Source organism: Hemitrygon akajei, chromosome 24, assembly GCF_048418815.1.
Source record: "Hemitrygon akajei chromosome 24, sHemAka1.3, whole genome shotgun sequence".
NCBI classification, from domain to species: Eukaryota; Metazoa; Chordata; class Chondrichthyes; order Myliobatiformes; family Dasyatidae; genus Hemitrygon; species Hemitrygon akajei.
Genome location: NC_133147.1, coordinates 40501418 through 40516857, shown reverse-complemented (window position 1 = coordinate 40516857; position 15440 = coordinate 40501418). Strand labels below are relative to the sequence as shown.

At 46.0% G+C, this 15440-nt stretch overlaps 1 protein-coding gene and 1 long non-coding RNA gene across 2 annotated transcripts; both read left to right on the top strand.

The window, feature by feature from the left end:
- Window positions 1-395: 395 nt before the first annotated feature.
- On the top strand, window positions 396-12178 carry LOC140716027 (uncharacterized). Its single transcript, XR_012096233.1, has 2 exons — window positions 396-535; window positions 11938-12178. It is a non-coding gene; the product is annotated as an uncharacterized lncRNA (long non-coding RNA).
- A 120-nt stretch (window positions 12179-12298) lies between these two features.
- LOC140715700 (uncharacterized) lies at window positions 12299-15364 on the top strand. Its single transcript, XM_073028069.1, is given in 3 exon segments — window positions 12299-12328; window positions 12393-13787; window positions 13789-15364. Coding segments are annotated over 3 exon segments (1602 nt in total). The 3' UTR covers window positions 13966-15364.
- The last annotated feature ends 76 nt before the right edge of the window (window positions 15365-15440 follow it).

The following is a 15440-nucleotide window of genomic DNA, read 5'->3' as shown; positions in this document are numbered from 1 at the left end:
GTAGTGATCTTTCAAGATCAGTGGATTCTGAAATGGTTATTAAGAACTGAGGTAGGTAGGTTTTTTGATTCGTAAGGGCGTCAAAGGTCATGGGGAGAAGGTTGGGGGTTGAGAGGCAAGATAAATTAGCCATGGCCGAATGGCCTAAATATGCTCCTGCGTCCTATGGGGTTGGAGGGGGAAGTACTGGGGAGGTATGTAAGGGTATTACGGGAGGATGTGGTCTGGAAGCTGCCCTCACCCTCCCCTCCCCCGCCCTGTCGTAGTTCCCCGGCCGGAGCGGGCACGCATGCGCAGCTCCGCTCCCGAGCCGGAGGGGGGGAGGCTGCGCATGCGCTGTGGCGCTTGGGGAGGGGGAGGGGCCGGTCCGGCTGCGCACGCGCAGTACCAATGCACTGCTCAATATGGAGTCCAGGAGCTGCGACGTTCCCAGACTGATGAGGGTCTCTTGTTCAATCTCGCTCTGCAGGAGGCCACAAACCGATAGGACAGAGTGAGAGGACACACCACCGTCTCTCATTTCTGATCCAACCGCGTAAGTCTCTTTAATAAATTGGCAGCTCCTCCAGTGGCGTTAACAGCGAGAATTAGGGTAACAGGGACCACCAATCTGCGTTTGGTTTCTCCGTTGTAGAGGCGACTACTGTGTGATCACTAATTTGGAAAAGTGAGACTCCCTCGCCTGGAAGGAAAGTTCAGGGCGACGAGGTGAATACAACACAGAATCAGGTCGTTCGGCCTATCTAATACTACCGACCCGTTTTTCTGCCTGATCCCCTCTACCTGCACCCGGACCAGACTCCTCTCACGCATGTAGTTCTCAAAACAGTGTAACATCTCACACTGGCATGCATTAAATTCCTCCTGCCATTTCTCAACCCGTTTTTCCAGATGGTCCAGTTCGCGTTGCTAACTCCGATAGCCTTCCTCGCTGTCCACTAAATCTCCAATCATATTGTCGTTCTGATCCCATTACTATATTATCATACAAATCATCGATGTAGACGACCCAGCACCAATCTCTGTGGCACACCAGTAGTCACAGGTCTCCAGTTAAAGAAACAACCGTCTGCTACTACTCACTATTTCAATGCCAAGAGTTAACATTCTGGACCAGCCTCCCATGCTGTCAAAGGCCTTGCTCACATCCATTTACACAAAGTCCACCGACTTTCCTACATCAGCCTTCCTTGTAACCTCCTCAAAAACCTCAAAAAGATTAGTCAACTTTATGCGTGGTTTGTCTTATCGAGGTTAACTTTCCCTAATCAGACCATATCTATCCAAATACTTATATCTCCAGTTCCGTTGAATACTTTCCAAGAATTTACCCACAAGTGATATCAGGCTCACTGGCCTGTAATTTATCGACTTATTCTTCGAGCCTTTCTTAAACAGTGGAACATTAGCTATCCTCCAGTCCTCTAGCACCTCGCCCTTGGCTAGGGACATTTTTTAAATATCTCTGTCAAGCCCCCTATGATTTCTGCACCAGCCTACTGCAAGATGGAGGGGACCTCTTGTCAGGCCCTGGGGATTTATCCAGTGAATTTGACCAAAGACAGCAAACACTTGTTTTCCTGTAATTGGGTTAAGTTCCATCACCAGTACTCTTTTGCCTCAGTCGGTTCTATAGATCCTGTGTATGTCTTCCAAGGAAATACAAATAATCAAATCAAGTTCTTCCCTATCTCTTTGGCTCTGTGGATAGATCTCCACATTGGTCTTCAAATGGACGAAATCTCACCCTTGCTATCTTTTTCCGTTAAAATATTTTCAAAGCTCTTTGGGGTCTGTTCCACCTTGTCAGTAGAACAAATCAATAGATTTCAATAGGTACATCTAGTGTCAGAGAAATGCATACAAGATATATCCTGAAATTCTTTTTCTTCGCAAGCATTCACGAAAACAGATGAGTGCCCCAAAGAATGATTGACAGTTAAATGTTAGAACCCCAAAGCCCCCCCCAGCTGCCCCCTCACACACACAAGCAGCAGCAAAGCAACGATCCCCCCTCCCGCACCAGCAAAAAGCATCAGCTCCCTCCACTGAGCGCTCAAGTGTGCAGCAAAACATCAGTAAAGATACAGGCTTGCAGTACCCCAAAAACTACTCACTCACCCGGTATTTGACATGCCACAGGCTCTCTCTCTCTCCCTAATAAGGGAGAAAGAGGGGTCGCCGTTTCAGTGAGAGGGGAGAAATAACAAAACAACTCACTGATTTATGGTGTTAAAAGTCAGTTGCGTCACTTTTACTCTGCCTCTGGGCACACAGCCAACAGCAAGCCCGCTGCTTCCGACCCTCCTTGTTCTCCCACGAAGCATCAGTCAGTGGCAGCAGCTCCAGCCTTCCTCCAGAGCCATGAAAATCCGGCACCCTGAAGATGCGCTAGTCTTCTAGGCCGTGTCCTTGGCATGTCGAAAAGCAGCCAGTCGTGAGGCCCCGAGAACGGGGTCCCATTCCCACAAAGAGCCAAGGTCAGAGTGTAACTCCAGGTCAGGGTCTTCAAAAGAACCTTGGATATCAAAGCTGTTTCCAAAGATGCAAGCAAAGGAGTCACCATTTAGCACCAGCATCACTCAGCTCTGCCTCTTCTGTCTCACGTTGTCATTTGGCCCTCCTGATATCTCTCTTAATTTGCAGGGAGATGGGAACCAGAGTGGAGAGGTTGTGAAGACAGGTGTTGTTAAGGGATCTGGGAATACAGGTCCATAATTCTTTGAAAGTGGTGTCACGGATGGATAAGGTTGTATACAGAAAGCTTTTGGCACAATCAAATTATTGAATACAGGAGATCGAATGTTATGTTGATGTTTTATAAGACTTTGGTGAGGCCTAATTTGGAGTTTTGTGTGAAGTTTTGGTCACCTACCTACAGGAAAGATGTAAATAAGGTTGGAATAGTACAGACAACCTTTACAAGGATGTTGCCAGGTCTGGAAGACCTGAATTACAAAGAAAGATTCAGTAGGTTAGGACTTTATTCCTTGGAATGTAGAAGATTGAGAGGAGATTTGATAAAGGTATACAAAATTATGAGGGGTATAGACAGGGTAAATGCAAGCAGGCTTTTTCCACTGAGGTTGGGTGGGACTACAAGTAGAGGTCATGGATTAAGGGGAAAGATAAAAAGTTAAGGGGAACATGAGGCAAACCTCTTCACTCAGAGGGTTGTGAGTGTGTGGAGGGAGCTGTGAGTGCAAGTGTGCATGCATGCTTGATTTCAAGAATTATGAGGAGTTTGAATGGTCACATGGATGGTAAGGGTATGAGTGCCTATGGTCCTATATGTCTATGAATGCAGGTCGATGGGAGTAGACAGTTTAAATGGTTTGGCACGGACTAAATGGGCCAAATGCTCGTGTTTCTCGGCTGTACTATTCCTATGACTATGACTCTTAAGTCTTCTCATGCATTTCTTATACCCCTCAAGCATCTCATTTGATTCAAACTGCCCTCCTCCTCCTTCGTAACCAGGACCTCAATATCCCTCCATAACCAAAGTTCCCTAAATTGGTTAACCAGACCTCTATTCTTACAGGAACATCCAAATTCCCTACTCTCAATATTTCACAGGTGAGGACAATGCGGTCGCAGGGGAAGTGTAGTAATAGGGAAGAGGTGTTGGTGGAGGATGGGAGTGGACTGGGGTGTCCAAAGTGAATGGGCCTTGCAAAACTCCATGATGTTCTTACACCAGAATGAGGACAAAGGAGATTTTCAGGGATGTTGCTGGGACTCAAGGGTCTGAGATGTGGAAGGATCTTGAGCTGTTCGACTCTCCAGGCATAGGAGAACAGTCAGGAGAGGCATAGATAAGTGTTTAAAATTAGGAGAGGTGGACTCTAACAAACTTTCCCCTGGGTAGGTGAGTCTAAAGCTAGCAAGGGGTGGAACAGAGGTGACCTTGCAGAGGTGTATAAAATCATTGGTAAGCTGGTTTACAGTGTGTTTACTGATTGGGGTTCGATTCCCACTGTTGTCTATAATGAGTTTGTACATTCTCACCATGACCACGTGGATTTCCTCTAGGTGCTCCAGTTTCTTCCCACCTTCCAAAGATGTATGAGTTAGCATTAGCATGTTATGTTGGCGCTGGAAGTGTGAAGACATTTGTGTGTTGCCTTGGCACGTCCTTGATGCAAGCAAAGCATCTAACTGTTTTGATGTTTTAATATACATCCAACAAACAAAATTAATTACAAAAGTTAATACACTAATCTTTTACAAGGGAGAGTTCTTTTCCACTTAAGGATCAGTGTGAGCATCTACATTTGGAGGCACGGGCGGTGTTAAATCATTATTTCTCATCTGTATTTACCATCTAGGTATTGGAAGCTCGTGATTCCTGGGTAGGTCTGTAGTCTAGTGTAGTTTTTTTCCTGTGTTATTTTTTACGTAGTTCAGTCTAGTTTTTGTACTGTGTCATGTAACACCATGGTCCTGAAAAAACTGTCATTTTTACTGTACAGCAGTTATGGTCGAAATGACAATAAAAGTGACTTGCCTTGATTTAAGGGATTGAATAGTCATGTCTTCAAACAAATCGACATTACGAAATGAGAGATGCTGGAAATTTTAGCCGCATTAAGATGAATAAATTGCCAGTGTCTTGGCCAAGTTTATCCTTGGAGACTGTAAGAAGCAAGGGAAGAGTTTATATGGGCCCTTACAGAAATATTTGTATCATCTTTTGACATGGGTGAGGTACCAGAAGAATGGAGGCATGTCTTTGTTTCAGAAGGCCTGCAAAGGCAAGCCAGGGACGTACAAACTGTTGGATCTAATGTCAGTGGTAAGAGGGGATTTTGAGGGTCAGGATCTACCAGCTTTTGGAAGAGCAAAGACTGATTAGGGATCATCAGCATGGCTTTACACATGGGAAATTGTGTCTCATGAACAAGGGGATTGACATTGTCTCCATGGACTTCAGCAAGGCCTTTGAGGAGGTCCATGGTAGGCTGGTCTGAAAGCGTAGTTCACGTGGAATCCAAAGTAAGCCAGCCAATTGGGTACAAATTTGGTTTAGCTGAAGGGGACAGAGATTGTAGGTGGAGGATTGGAGGCCTGTGACCAGTGTTGTGCCACAGGGATTAGTGCAGGGCCCACTATCGTCTGTCATCTATATGAACAATTTGTTAGCATTGATCAGTAAGTTAGCAGTTGACACCAAAATTGGTGATGCAATGCACAATGTAGATTTTTATCTAAGTTTATGGTGGGATCTCGATGGATGGGGAAGTGAGCCAAGGAATGGTATGTTGAATTGAATTTGGACAGTGTGAGGTGTTGCATTTCAGTGAGTGGAACCTGGGCAGAACACATACAGTAACTGGTAGGGCCCTAGGGAGTGTTGTAGAACAGAGGGACTCAGGAACACTAGAAGATTGTTCCCTGAAAGCAGCGATACAGGTGGACTGGATGGTGAAGAATGTGTACGCAGCACTTGGCTTCATCAGTCAGGGCGCTGAGTGCTAGAGTTGGGATGTAATGTTGCAAATCAGTGGTGGGACCACTCCTGGAGTATTGTGCACAGTTCTGGTCAGCCAGCTGTGGGAAGGATGTTGTTAAGCTAGAAAGAGTGCAGAACAGATTCACAATGACATTACCAGGGCTGGGGACCTTGAGTTATAAAGGAAGGCTGGATGTGTTGTGACTGTTTTCCCTAGAATGTAGGAAGGAGGCTGAGGAGTGATCATGTAGGAATATACAGTATAAAGTTATTAAGTGAATAAATAAAGTGGATGGACACAGTCTTTTTCCCATAGTCAGGGACGCCCGTTGATATTTTGGGCTGAGATCCTTCACCATGTCTAGACTGTTCATTCCTCTGCTTAGATGCGACCTGACCTGCTGAGTTCCTCCAGCAGTTTTTGTGTTTTGCTCTATATTTCGAGAATCTGCAGAATCTCTTTTGTTTTATATCTACATTTGTAAGTAGGTTGGACTTTAACATTTGACAGCCAATGACGTTGATTATATTGTTTTTGGAGCTTGCTGTATTAACGCAGCTGCTGAATGTTCTATATAAAAATATTGACTTTTTGAGGCAAAAAAGGGATCAGCAATGATTGAATGGTGTAGCAGACTTGATGGGCTGACTGGCCTAATTTTGCTCCTGTGTCTTATGGTCTTTTGGAAATGGTGCATACAGATACTTTCAATGGTTCTTTGCGAACTCAAAACCCTCTGCGCTTTACAATTCACCATTGGTGACGAAGCGATCAAGTGCATGGGCATCAGGGTCCTGAATATTGCACATGAGCTTCGTGGACAAAACGCTCTGAAGGATTGGCAGCAGGTATGAGCGGGGCTGTCATCAGTAACATGCACAGAATGCTGGAGGAACTCAGCAGGTATGAGCGGGGCTGTCATCAGTAACATGCACAGAATGCTGGAGGAACTCAGCAGGTATGAGCGGGGCTGTCATCAGTAACATGCACAGAATGCTGGAGGAACTCAGCAGGTTAGGTACCGTCCATGGAAGAGAATAAACAGGCGACATTTTGGACCAAGACCCTTCATCAGGACTGGAAAGGAAGGGGGAAGATCCCAGAATAAAACAGATGCTCTAGCTGGAAGATGATAGGTGAAGCCAGGTGGGTGGGGAAAGTCAAGGGCTGGAGAAGAAAAAATCTGATAGGAGAGGAGATTGGACCATAGGAGAAAGGGAGGACCATAGGAGAAAGGGGTAAGTAATAGGCAGGTGAGAAGTGAAAGTTTAGGGTGGGGAATAGAGGAAGGGGTGTGGGGGGGGTGGATTTGTTTACCCGAAGGAGAAATCACTATTCATGCCATCAAGTTGGAGAGTTGAAAGTGAGACCCATCGTAAATAGTGGGACTGTTTCATCGAGCAGCTCTGCAGCACCCACCAAAAGCAGAATTCCCAGTGCTAAACATTTTAACTCCCATTCCAATTCCGACGTGTTGGTTCTTGGCCTCCTCTTGTGCCGAGAATAGGCTACACTTGGGGTGGAAGAGCGACAGCTAACGTCTAGGTAGCCTCCAACCTGATGACATGAATATTGATCTCTCCTGGTTTAAAAATATATCACTCCCTATTCCCTTTTCTATTCCCCACTCCGACTGCTTACTTTTTCTCATCTGCCCATCACCTCCCTGCTGTCCCTCCTCCTTCCCTTTCTCCCATGATCCTATCAGATTCCTTCATCTCCAGCCCTTTACCTTTCCTACCCACTTGGCTTTGCTTAGCTATCCTTCTCCCCCTCTCCCCCCACCTTTGCTTCTTCCCCCTTCCTTTGCAGTCCTGAATAAAGATCTCAGCCTGAAACACTAGTTCATTCCATGGATGCTCCCTGACCTGCAGAGTTCCTCCAGCATTTTGTGTAGGTTGCTTTGGATTTCTCATTCCGGTAAACAAACTTCCCCCTCCCTTCCTCTCAGCCACCTATTACTTCCTCCTGAGCCCCCACCCCCCTTCTGTGGTCCATTCATATCAGATTCTTCCTTCTCCAGCCCTTGACCATTCCCAGCCAACCTGGCATCACCTATTACCTTCCAGCTAGCCTCTTTCCCCACTCCCCACCTTTTTATTCTGGCAATTTCCCCCATCCTTCTCAGTCTGAAGAAGTGTCTCAGCCCGAAACATTGCCAATTTGCTCTTTTCCATAAGATGCTGCCTGACTTGCAGATTTCCTCCAGTATCCTGTGTGTGGGATTCATAAGAAAGGGTGAATAAATATAACACAAGTACGAATGGAGCAGGCCGCTGTTTAGGCAACTTCAGGCTTGGGCGAGGTGAAGTATCTGCCTTTTCGTCATTCAGAGCATAGTGGTGTGGTGACAACGTTTTGTTCTGTGTGTGATATGTGGGAATTCTGGGAGAACTCTCGTCTCCCCAGTAAACAATTAGCACTGTGGTGCAGCTTCTCAGGAAATGTATTCATGAACCAGAGCTACAGCGCGATTACCTTTGGCTCGTACAGGAGAATGAGGAGGCGATAGATAGGATTAATCAAGCTTTGCTAGAATTGTTCAGGAGAGTTGAAACGGATTGTTCTAAGACAAGGACATGCTCGGCACAGCTGTGTGGGCCGAAGAGCCTGTATTGTGCTGTAGGTTTTCTATGTTTCTATTTTTTTTAATTTGGCAAAGGAATGGGAATTGGAGTGATAGGCTGAGGATGAGGTAGTTGGTTTCCAGACGAAAACAGTGTGTAGTGAGACTCCTAGCAAGGAGAGGCTAGGGCAAAATTACGGTCAACAGGGTGAGTTGCAATATAAAAGGCAGACCAAATTGAAACAAGTGAATACAGGACTGAAGGTGTCACAGTATACAGAGTAAGGTAGACGAACTTGTAGCACAGTTACAGATTGGCACGTATGATATTGTGGGCATCACTGAATCATAGTGGGAAAGATTTATAGCTGGGAACTTAAAGTACAAGAATTAAAAGGACAGGGTTTTGGCAGTCCTTGTGCAGGATTCCCTTAAGGTTAATTTGCAGGTTGAGTCATTTCAAGAGTTTTGAGACACTGGTGAGGCCTCACGGAGTATTGTGAGCAATTTTGGGCCTTTATCTAAGAAAGGGTGTTCATGTGCTGATATTGGAGAGGGTTCAAGGGAGGTTCACAAAAATCATTCCGGGGTAGGCTTGTCATATGAACAGCATTAGCAGAATGAGGGGTGACATTATTGAAATCAACTGAATGTTGAAAGGCCTAGTTAGAGTGGATGTGAAGAGGATGTTTCCTATAGTGGGAGAGTCTAAGACCACACAGCTTCAGAATATAGGAGTGTCCTTTTAGAACAGAGAAGCAGAGGAATTTCTTTAGTCAGAGAGTGGTGAATCTGTGGAATTTGTTGCCACTGTCATTTATGGAGGCCAAAGGAGATTGATAGATTCTTGTGTTACGAACCCCGTAACTGGGTTACTTACCAGCAAAGATAGAGGCGTCCGTTGGAGTCTGATGATACTATTTTTAACAGTATTTATTAGTAAAAATACACAAAAATAATATCAATGCAAATATACAGATAATATACGTCGTCAATACTAAACCTAAAAGTGCGGGTATAATAATAATCAATAAGAAATAAGCTCTATTGTTGCCTAGGGGATAATGAATTGTCCGATGGAAATATAAAGTTCGCTTCAGTTCACACAGGCTGCCATCATTTGTTTGTCGCTGTGTTGTAATTGTTGGAGAGAGAGAGGGAGATAGAAGAATGGGAATAGTTACCGCTAAGTGTTTTGCCAACCTTCCTTTATGATTTCGATCCGTCGGTGTCTCGTTGTTGTGGCCATTCAAGTATGACCTCTCCTTTAGCTAAACCGTTCTTCCGTGATGAGCCCGCCACCCAGGCAAGGGAGGACGCACATGAGCTCTCACCGGCTTCGCTATAAAACGCTGTCACTGGATTTCTAGCGTTTCTCCTGGTGCGTCTGAGGGGTGTTCCCCAGACCCGACTTTTATCCTCACACACGGGGTCTCAGATAATCAGGTTGGGATGATGCAATCCCTCAACCAGACCACTCTGGTTGTCCCCTGAGGGGTTTCAATGAATAGTACAGTACTCAATACACAATTCCGTCTCCAAGAGACAATAGCAGTAATCAGTGGTTCCGTTCCGCTTATGTCAGGAGACATTCCACCTGGTTGTGTATTCTGCGTCTCTCTCTCTCATTTCCTGGCATGCTGTGTATCTCTCTCATCTCCTGGGTCTCATACCCGAAATACTAGCGATCTTGCGATTCTCAAAAAGGAGGGGGCGACTTTGCACCCTTCGGCCCCTCAGAGTTGCTCCACATTCGTAACACTTGATAGTCAGGGCATTAAGGGGTATGGGGAGCAGGCAGTAGATCGGGGCTGGGAGGGAAAATGGATCAGCTGGTGGAGCAGATTCGATGGTCTAATGCTGTTCATATATTTTATGGTCTTAAGGTGTTGCTTTGGATTTCCAGCTTCTGCAGAATTTCACGTGTCAGGAGTTTCATCAGCATTGGTGTCCGCACCGCGATTGAAGGATATCTGCTGCAAGCTAAGGACACACTGTGGTTCTGCAAACCCAGACAGTCCTGGTCATTTCCCCCTGTCCCAGCCGTACGATCTGTACCCTGTCCCCGGGAGCTGCTGATGCCATTTCTGAGGTGCATATGCATTGCTGGAACCACGACATGTAGTTGGGTCTCTGATTCATAGGGTTTCTCTGTATAAAGGCAGCCAAGGGTAACACTTCCAGCACTTTCTCCACCATTCTGTAGGACATGGTTGGAAGCACAGGCAGAGGGAATGGGAGTGGATGTATCTCCCAAACACAGTTGTACTCCAGCTATCTAAATTCAAGGATTAGAAACTTGGAACAGAAGTATAGTTCCAAGCAACAGGAATTCTGAAGATGCTGGAAATCAAAGTAATATACACAAAATGCTGGAGAAACTCAGTAGATCAGGCAGCGTCTATGGAAAAGAATAAACAGTCGATGTTTTGGGCTGAGACCTGGAGAAAAGAGATGAGAGGTCAGGGTAAGAAGGTGGGAGAGGGGGAGGAAGGAGGACAAGGTAGTAAGTGATAGGTGAGATCGGGAGAGGGGTGGGGTGAAATAAAGAGCTGGAGAGGGGGAATCTGATAGGAGAGGACAGAAATCCATGGAAGAAAGGGAAGGGCTAGGAGCACCAGAGGGAGGTGATTGGCAGGTAAGGAGAGGGGAAAGGAGAATGGTGAATGATGAAGGTGGGGGGCAGTTACAGTAAGTTCAAGAAATTGATGTTAATGCCATCAGGTTGGAGGCTACCCAGATGGAATATGAGGTGTTGCCTCATTGCAAGAGTGTGAAGTAGAATGGGTGACCACTGGGCAATCCATTTGGGGTGGCAGGTGAATGGGATGAGCTTAGACAAACTGGATGCAGAGACTGGTGGAGTGGTGGGTGTGGATAAGAGGAACCCTGCCACAGTGGTGAGTGGATGGGATGAGAGCAAGACGCACTCCTTTTTTTTCAAAGACGAGGGCTGTCCTTTCTCCACCATCCCAGAACTATAATGAGGTGTCCTTCTTCAAAGAAACTTCCTCCACCATCAAACTGCCCTCCCCCACATCTCTTCCATTTCATACACTACTGCCCTCACGCCACTAGGGTAGGGCTCCTCTTGTCCTCACCTTTCACCCCACCAGCCTCGGCATCCAGCACGTAATTCTCTAACTTCAACCATATCCAGCGGGACCTGATCACCAAGAACATCTTCCCCCCTCCCCCCACTTTCTGCAAGGATCACTCCCTTGTCCATTCATCCCTCCCCATTTTTCTTCCTCCTGGTAACTACCCTTGCAAGCGGAGCAAATGCCACACCTACCCCGACAACTCCTCCTTCACTTTCATTCAGGCCCCAAACAGTTCTTCCAGGCGAGGTGACAATTCACCTGTGATTCTGTTGGACTCATCTGCTGTATCCTGTAATCCTGGTTTGGCCTCCTGAATATTGGTGAGACCCGACGTAGATTACGAGACCATTTTGCCGAGCACCTGTGCTCTGTTGTCCAGAAAGAGTGGGATCTCCCGATGGCCACCTATTTCAATTCTATTTTCCATTCCCATTCCATCACTAACAATCACCGGTGGGTGTGGGGAAGGTTGGTCAGAATAATTATGAAGTCTGCAGAATTGGCCGTGTAATATCATGTGCTCTTTTGTGACGCTGTGAGACATGACCAGAACTTGAATTAGTACTAATAGAGAGACAAATTGAGCCAATTCACTGATGAAAATTGGGTAGGAATGTTCCATTCTTATACAGACAGGAGGACCGTTAGAGAATTTGATGGTCAGTCTAGATGCCCTGGGCAGTTGAGGAGTTGATCCTCGAACATATTTGAACCTCACTGTAACAGTGTGATTTCAGAGCTCGCTGTCAGACCTAAAATGATCCTATCTGATTAATTATCCCATTAATGTCTTTTGTAAATCTTTTTACAGGTTAGAAAAGGCAAAGAACCTGTGTACGGGAATCTCACACAACTACACGTCAGATTAGCTGCCTCTGTCCGGATATTTAAGAAGTGACCAGATATTTCCTTTGTAACACCAGTATATCTGTGGTTGATCATTGGAGGTGAAGAAGTATCTCATCCCAGCTGGAAATGTGCTTTGTGTCTGAAATGAAGTTGTCTGTTGTAATTCAGTGAAATTGAATGGAATCGAGGTGCTGAGAACACAACAGCTTTTGTTGACCAGAGATCAGTTCTTCACACTGACAGATTCACTACCTCTAACTTCCAACTTTCTGAATTTTCAGAGAACCTTGCAGGGAGATATCATTGTGGCAAAGAATTCTTTCATGCAGACAACCCCCAGGCACAACAGTGAGGCCAGTTACCCGCTCAGCTGTGGGAAGGGATTCAGTCAGTCATCTCACCTGCTGGGACTGTAAGAAGGGATTCACTCGGTTATCCCATCTACAGAATCACCAGTCAGTTCACACTGGGGAGTGGCCGTTCACCTGCTCAGGCTGTGGGAAGGGATTTACTCTGTCATCTCAACTATTGTTACATCAGTCAGTTCACGCTGGGGAAAGGCCATTTACATGTTCGAAGGGTGGGAAGGGATTCATTCGGTTATCCCATCTACAGAAACACCAGTTAGTTCACGCTGGGGAGATGCCGTTCACCTGCTCAGATTGTGGGAAGGGATTTCCTCGGTCATTCCATCTGAAGGAACATCAGCGAGTTCACACTGGGGAGAGGCCTTTCACCTGCTCAATCTGTCAGATGGGATTCACTCGGTCTTCTGACCTGAAGGCACATCAGCGAGTTCACACTGGGGAGAGGCCATTCACTTGCTCGGACTGTGGGAAGAGATTTCCTCGGTCATTTCAGCTGAAGGAACATCGGCGAGTTCACACTGGAGAGAAGCCATTCACCTGCTCAGATTGTGGGAAGGGATTCACTCGGTCATCTCAACTGAAGGCACATCAGCCAGTTCACACTGGGGAGAGGCCGTTCACCTGCTCAGACTGTGGGAAGGGATTCACTCTGTCATCTCAACTATTGTTACATCAGTCAGTTCACGCTGGGGAATGGCTGTTGTTCTGCTCAGATTGTGGGAAGGGATTCACTCGGTCGTTTCAACTGAAGGTACATCAACGAATTCATACTGGGGAAAGGCCATTTACGTGTTCAGTGTGTGGGAAGGGATTCACTCGGTTATCCCATCTACAGAATCACCAGTCAGTTCACACTGGGGAGAGGCCGTTCACCTGCTCAGACTGTGGGAAGGGATTCTCTCGGTCATCTGACCTACTGGCACACCAATCAGTTCACACAGGGGAGACACCATTCACCTGCTCAGACTGTGGGAAGGGATTTCTTCGGTCATCTCACCTGAAGGAACATCAGCGAGTTCACACTGGGGAGAGGCCATTCACCTGCTCAGACTGTGGGAAGGGATTCACTAAGTCATCCCATCTACAAACACACCAGCGCGTCCACACTGGGGAGAGGCCATTCACCTGCTCAGATTGTGGGAAGGGATTCTCTCAGTCATCTCAGCTACTGGCACACCAGTCAGTTCACACTGGGGAGTGGCCGTTTACCTGCTCAGAGTGTGGGAAGGGGTTCACTCGATCCTCTCAGCTGAAGCTACATCAGCGAATTCATACTGGGGAGAGGCCGTTCATTTGCTCAGACTGTGGGAAAGAATTCACTCGGTCGTTCAGCCTACAGAGACACCAGCGAGTTCACACTGGAGAGAGGCCGTTCACGTGTTCCGTGTGTGGGAAGGGATTCACTCGGTCATGCATCCTGCAGAGACACCAGCAAGTTCACACTGGGAGAGAGGCCTTTCACCTGCTCTGACTGTGGGAAGGGATTCTCTCAGTCCTGCAGACTACAGAGACATCAGTCAATTCACACTGTTGACATGTTCCGTGTGTGGGAATGGATTCACTTAGTTAACCCTCCTGCAGCCACACCATTCAGTTCACACTGGGGAGAAACCATTCTCTAATTCTGGATGTGGGAAAGGATTCACTCACTCATCTGACCTTGTGACGCACACTGTTCACTCTGGGGAAACAGTTTAAGTAACCTCCATGCTGGGTATGTTGGTGATTCCAGATGCAAGTTCTATTGGTGTGGAAGTCTGCAATTATTGCCACTCATCACACCCAGCTCTGCAGCCTGATCACTGGGCATGCGAAGTGCTTCTTCTGCAGATTTTCACCTTTAATAGGGTTAATATTCTAGAGCTGTGAGAAAGAAATTAGTTCAATGTTAAACTCTGTCTTAGGTACTTGGTGAATCTACAACACACCCAGTCTACGGTAGGGAGTCAACTCAGCCTAAGAGTTTCTGTTCCCCGACAGCCTTCTTAAATCCATCCCTGCTGTTCACCTCTCACTCTCCCTGTGGTGATGGGTTCCAGTCACCATTTTGTGGGTGAAGAGGTTTCCCTTGAATTTCCCGCGTGTCTTTCTGCAGACCGATGAAGATGATGTCTGGCATATTCTTCATCCCTCAGACCTCTGGGGTGAGAAAGAGTGGCATTAGTTGATAATCTCCTTATTCCCTGTTCATTTCAATGCTGTGGGTTATTTTCACTTACAATGTAAGTGATTGTAATGTCCAAATAAACTGCCCCCTAAAGTCTGAAAGCAGAATAGAGAACCATTAGTTGGATGTTCAGTGTCACAAGCCAGAGTCTGGTCAGCATAGGGCAGAGTTTGGGCTGTGCACCAAGGTAGGGGTAAAAGCAGGGAAACAGTGCAGGCGCACGGCATCGAATGGCACAGTAGCAACACATGGAAGCTGACTGACAGAATATAATTAGGTTGACTGACTTATGACACACAATACCTATGCCATTATTTTGCTAGTGGGATCTTGCTGAGATTGCCAACTGAGTTCTCATTAAAATATTGACTGGATTGGTGGCATTTAGCAGAGGGGAGACAATGCTTTCAATGGCACCATTCTTACCCAGAAATCTGATCTTTAGAATGTACTATCACTGCAGATTGAGTGCGCACGTGCCCAAGAGCCTCTCGCATCCAATTGTTTAATTTTAATTGTAATTATCTTTGCAGTTTAACAGCTAATTTTCTGCTTGAATTTTAAGTATCCTTTATATACATAACAGTTTATTCTACCTCTAGTGGTTGTACAAAGTATAATTCTGGAGCTTCTTTGCACCTCATTTGGTGAGTAGTGTTTCCTCGTTGGTTAATTTTTACTGCAATACTGACAAAGTACTTATTGGATTATTGTAATAATAGACTTGAATGGAAATTTTCTTATCTTTGGGTATAAAAGTGGCTTTTTTATGATTAGCTTCTCTGCTTCAAGTGGAAGACTCCGGCACTGTTCTTATTCTATCATGGTTTAATAAAATGATCGTAAAGCAAAAAGTTGATGCCTCATTCCCGACTTCTAAAAGAATATTGAATTTAAATCCAAAAGCCATCATTTCACATATGGTAGTTG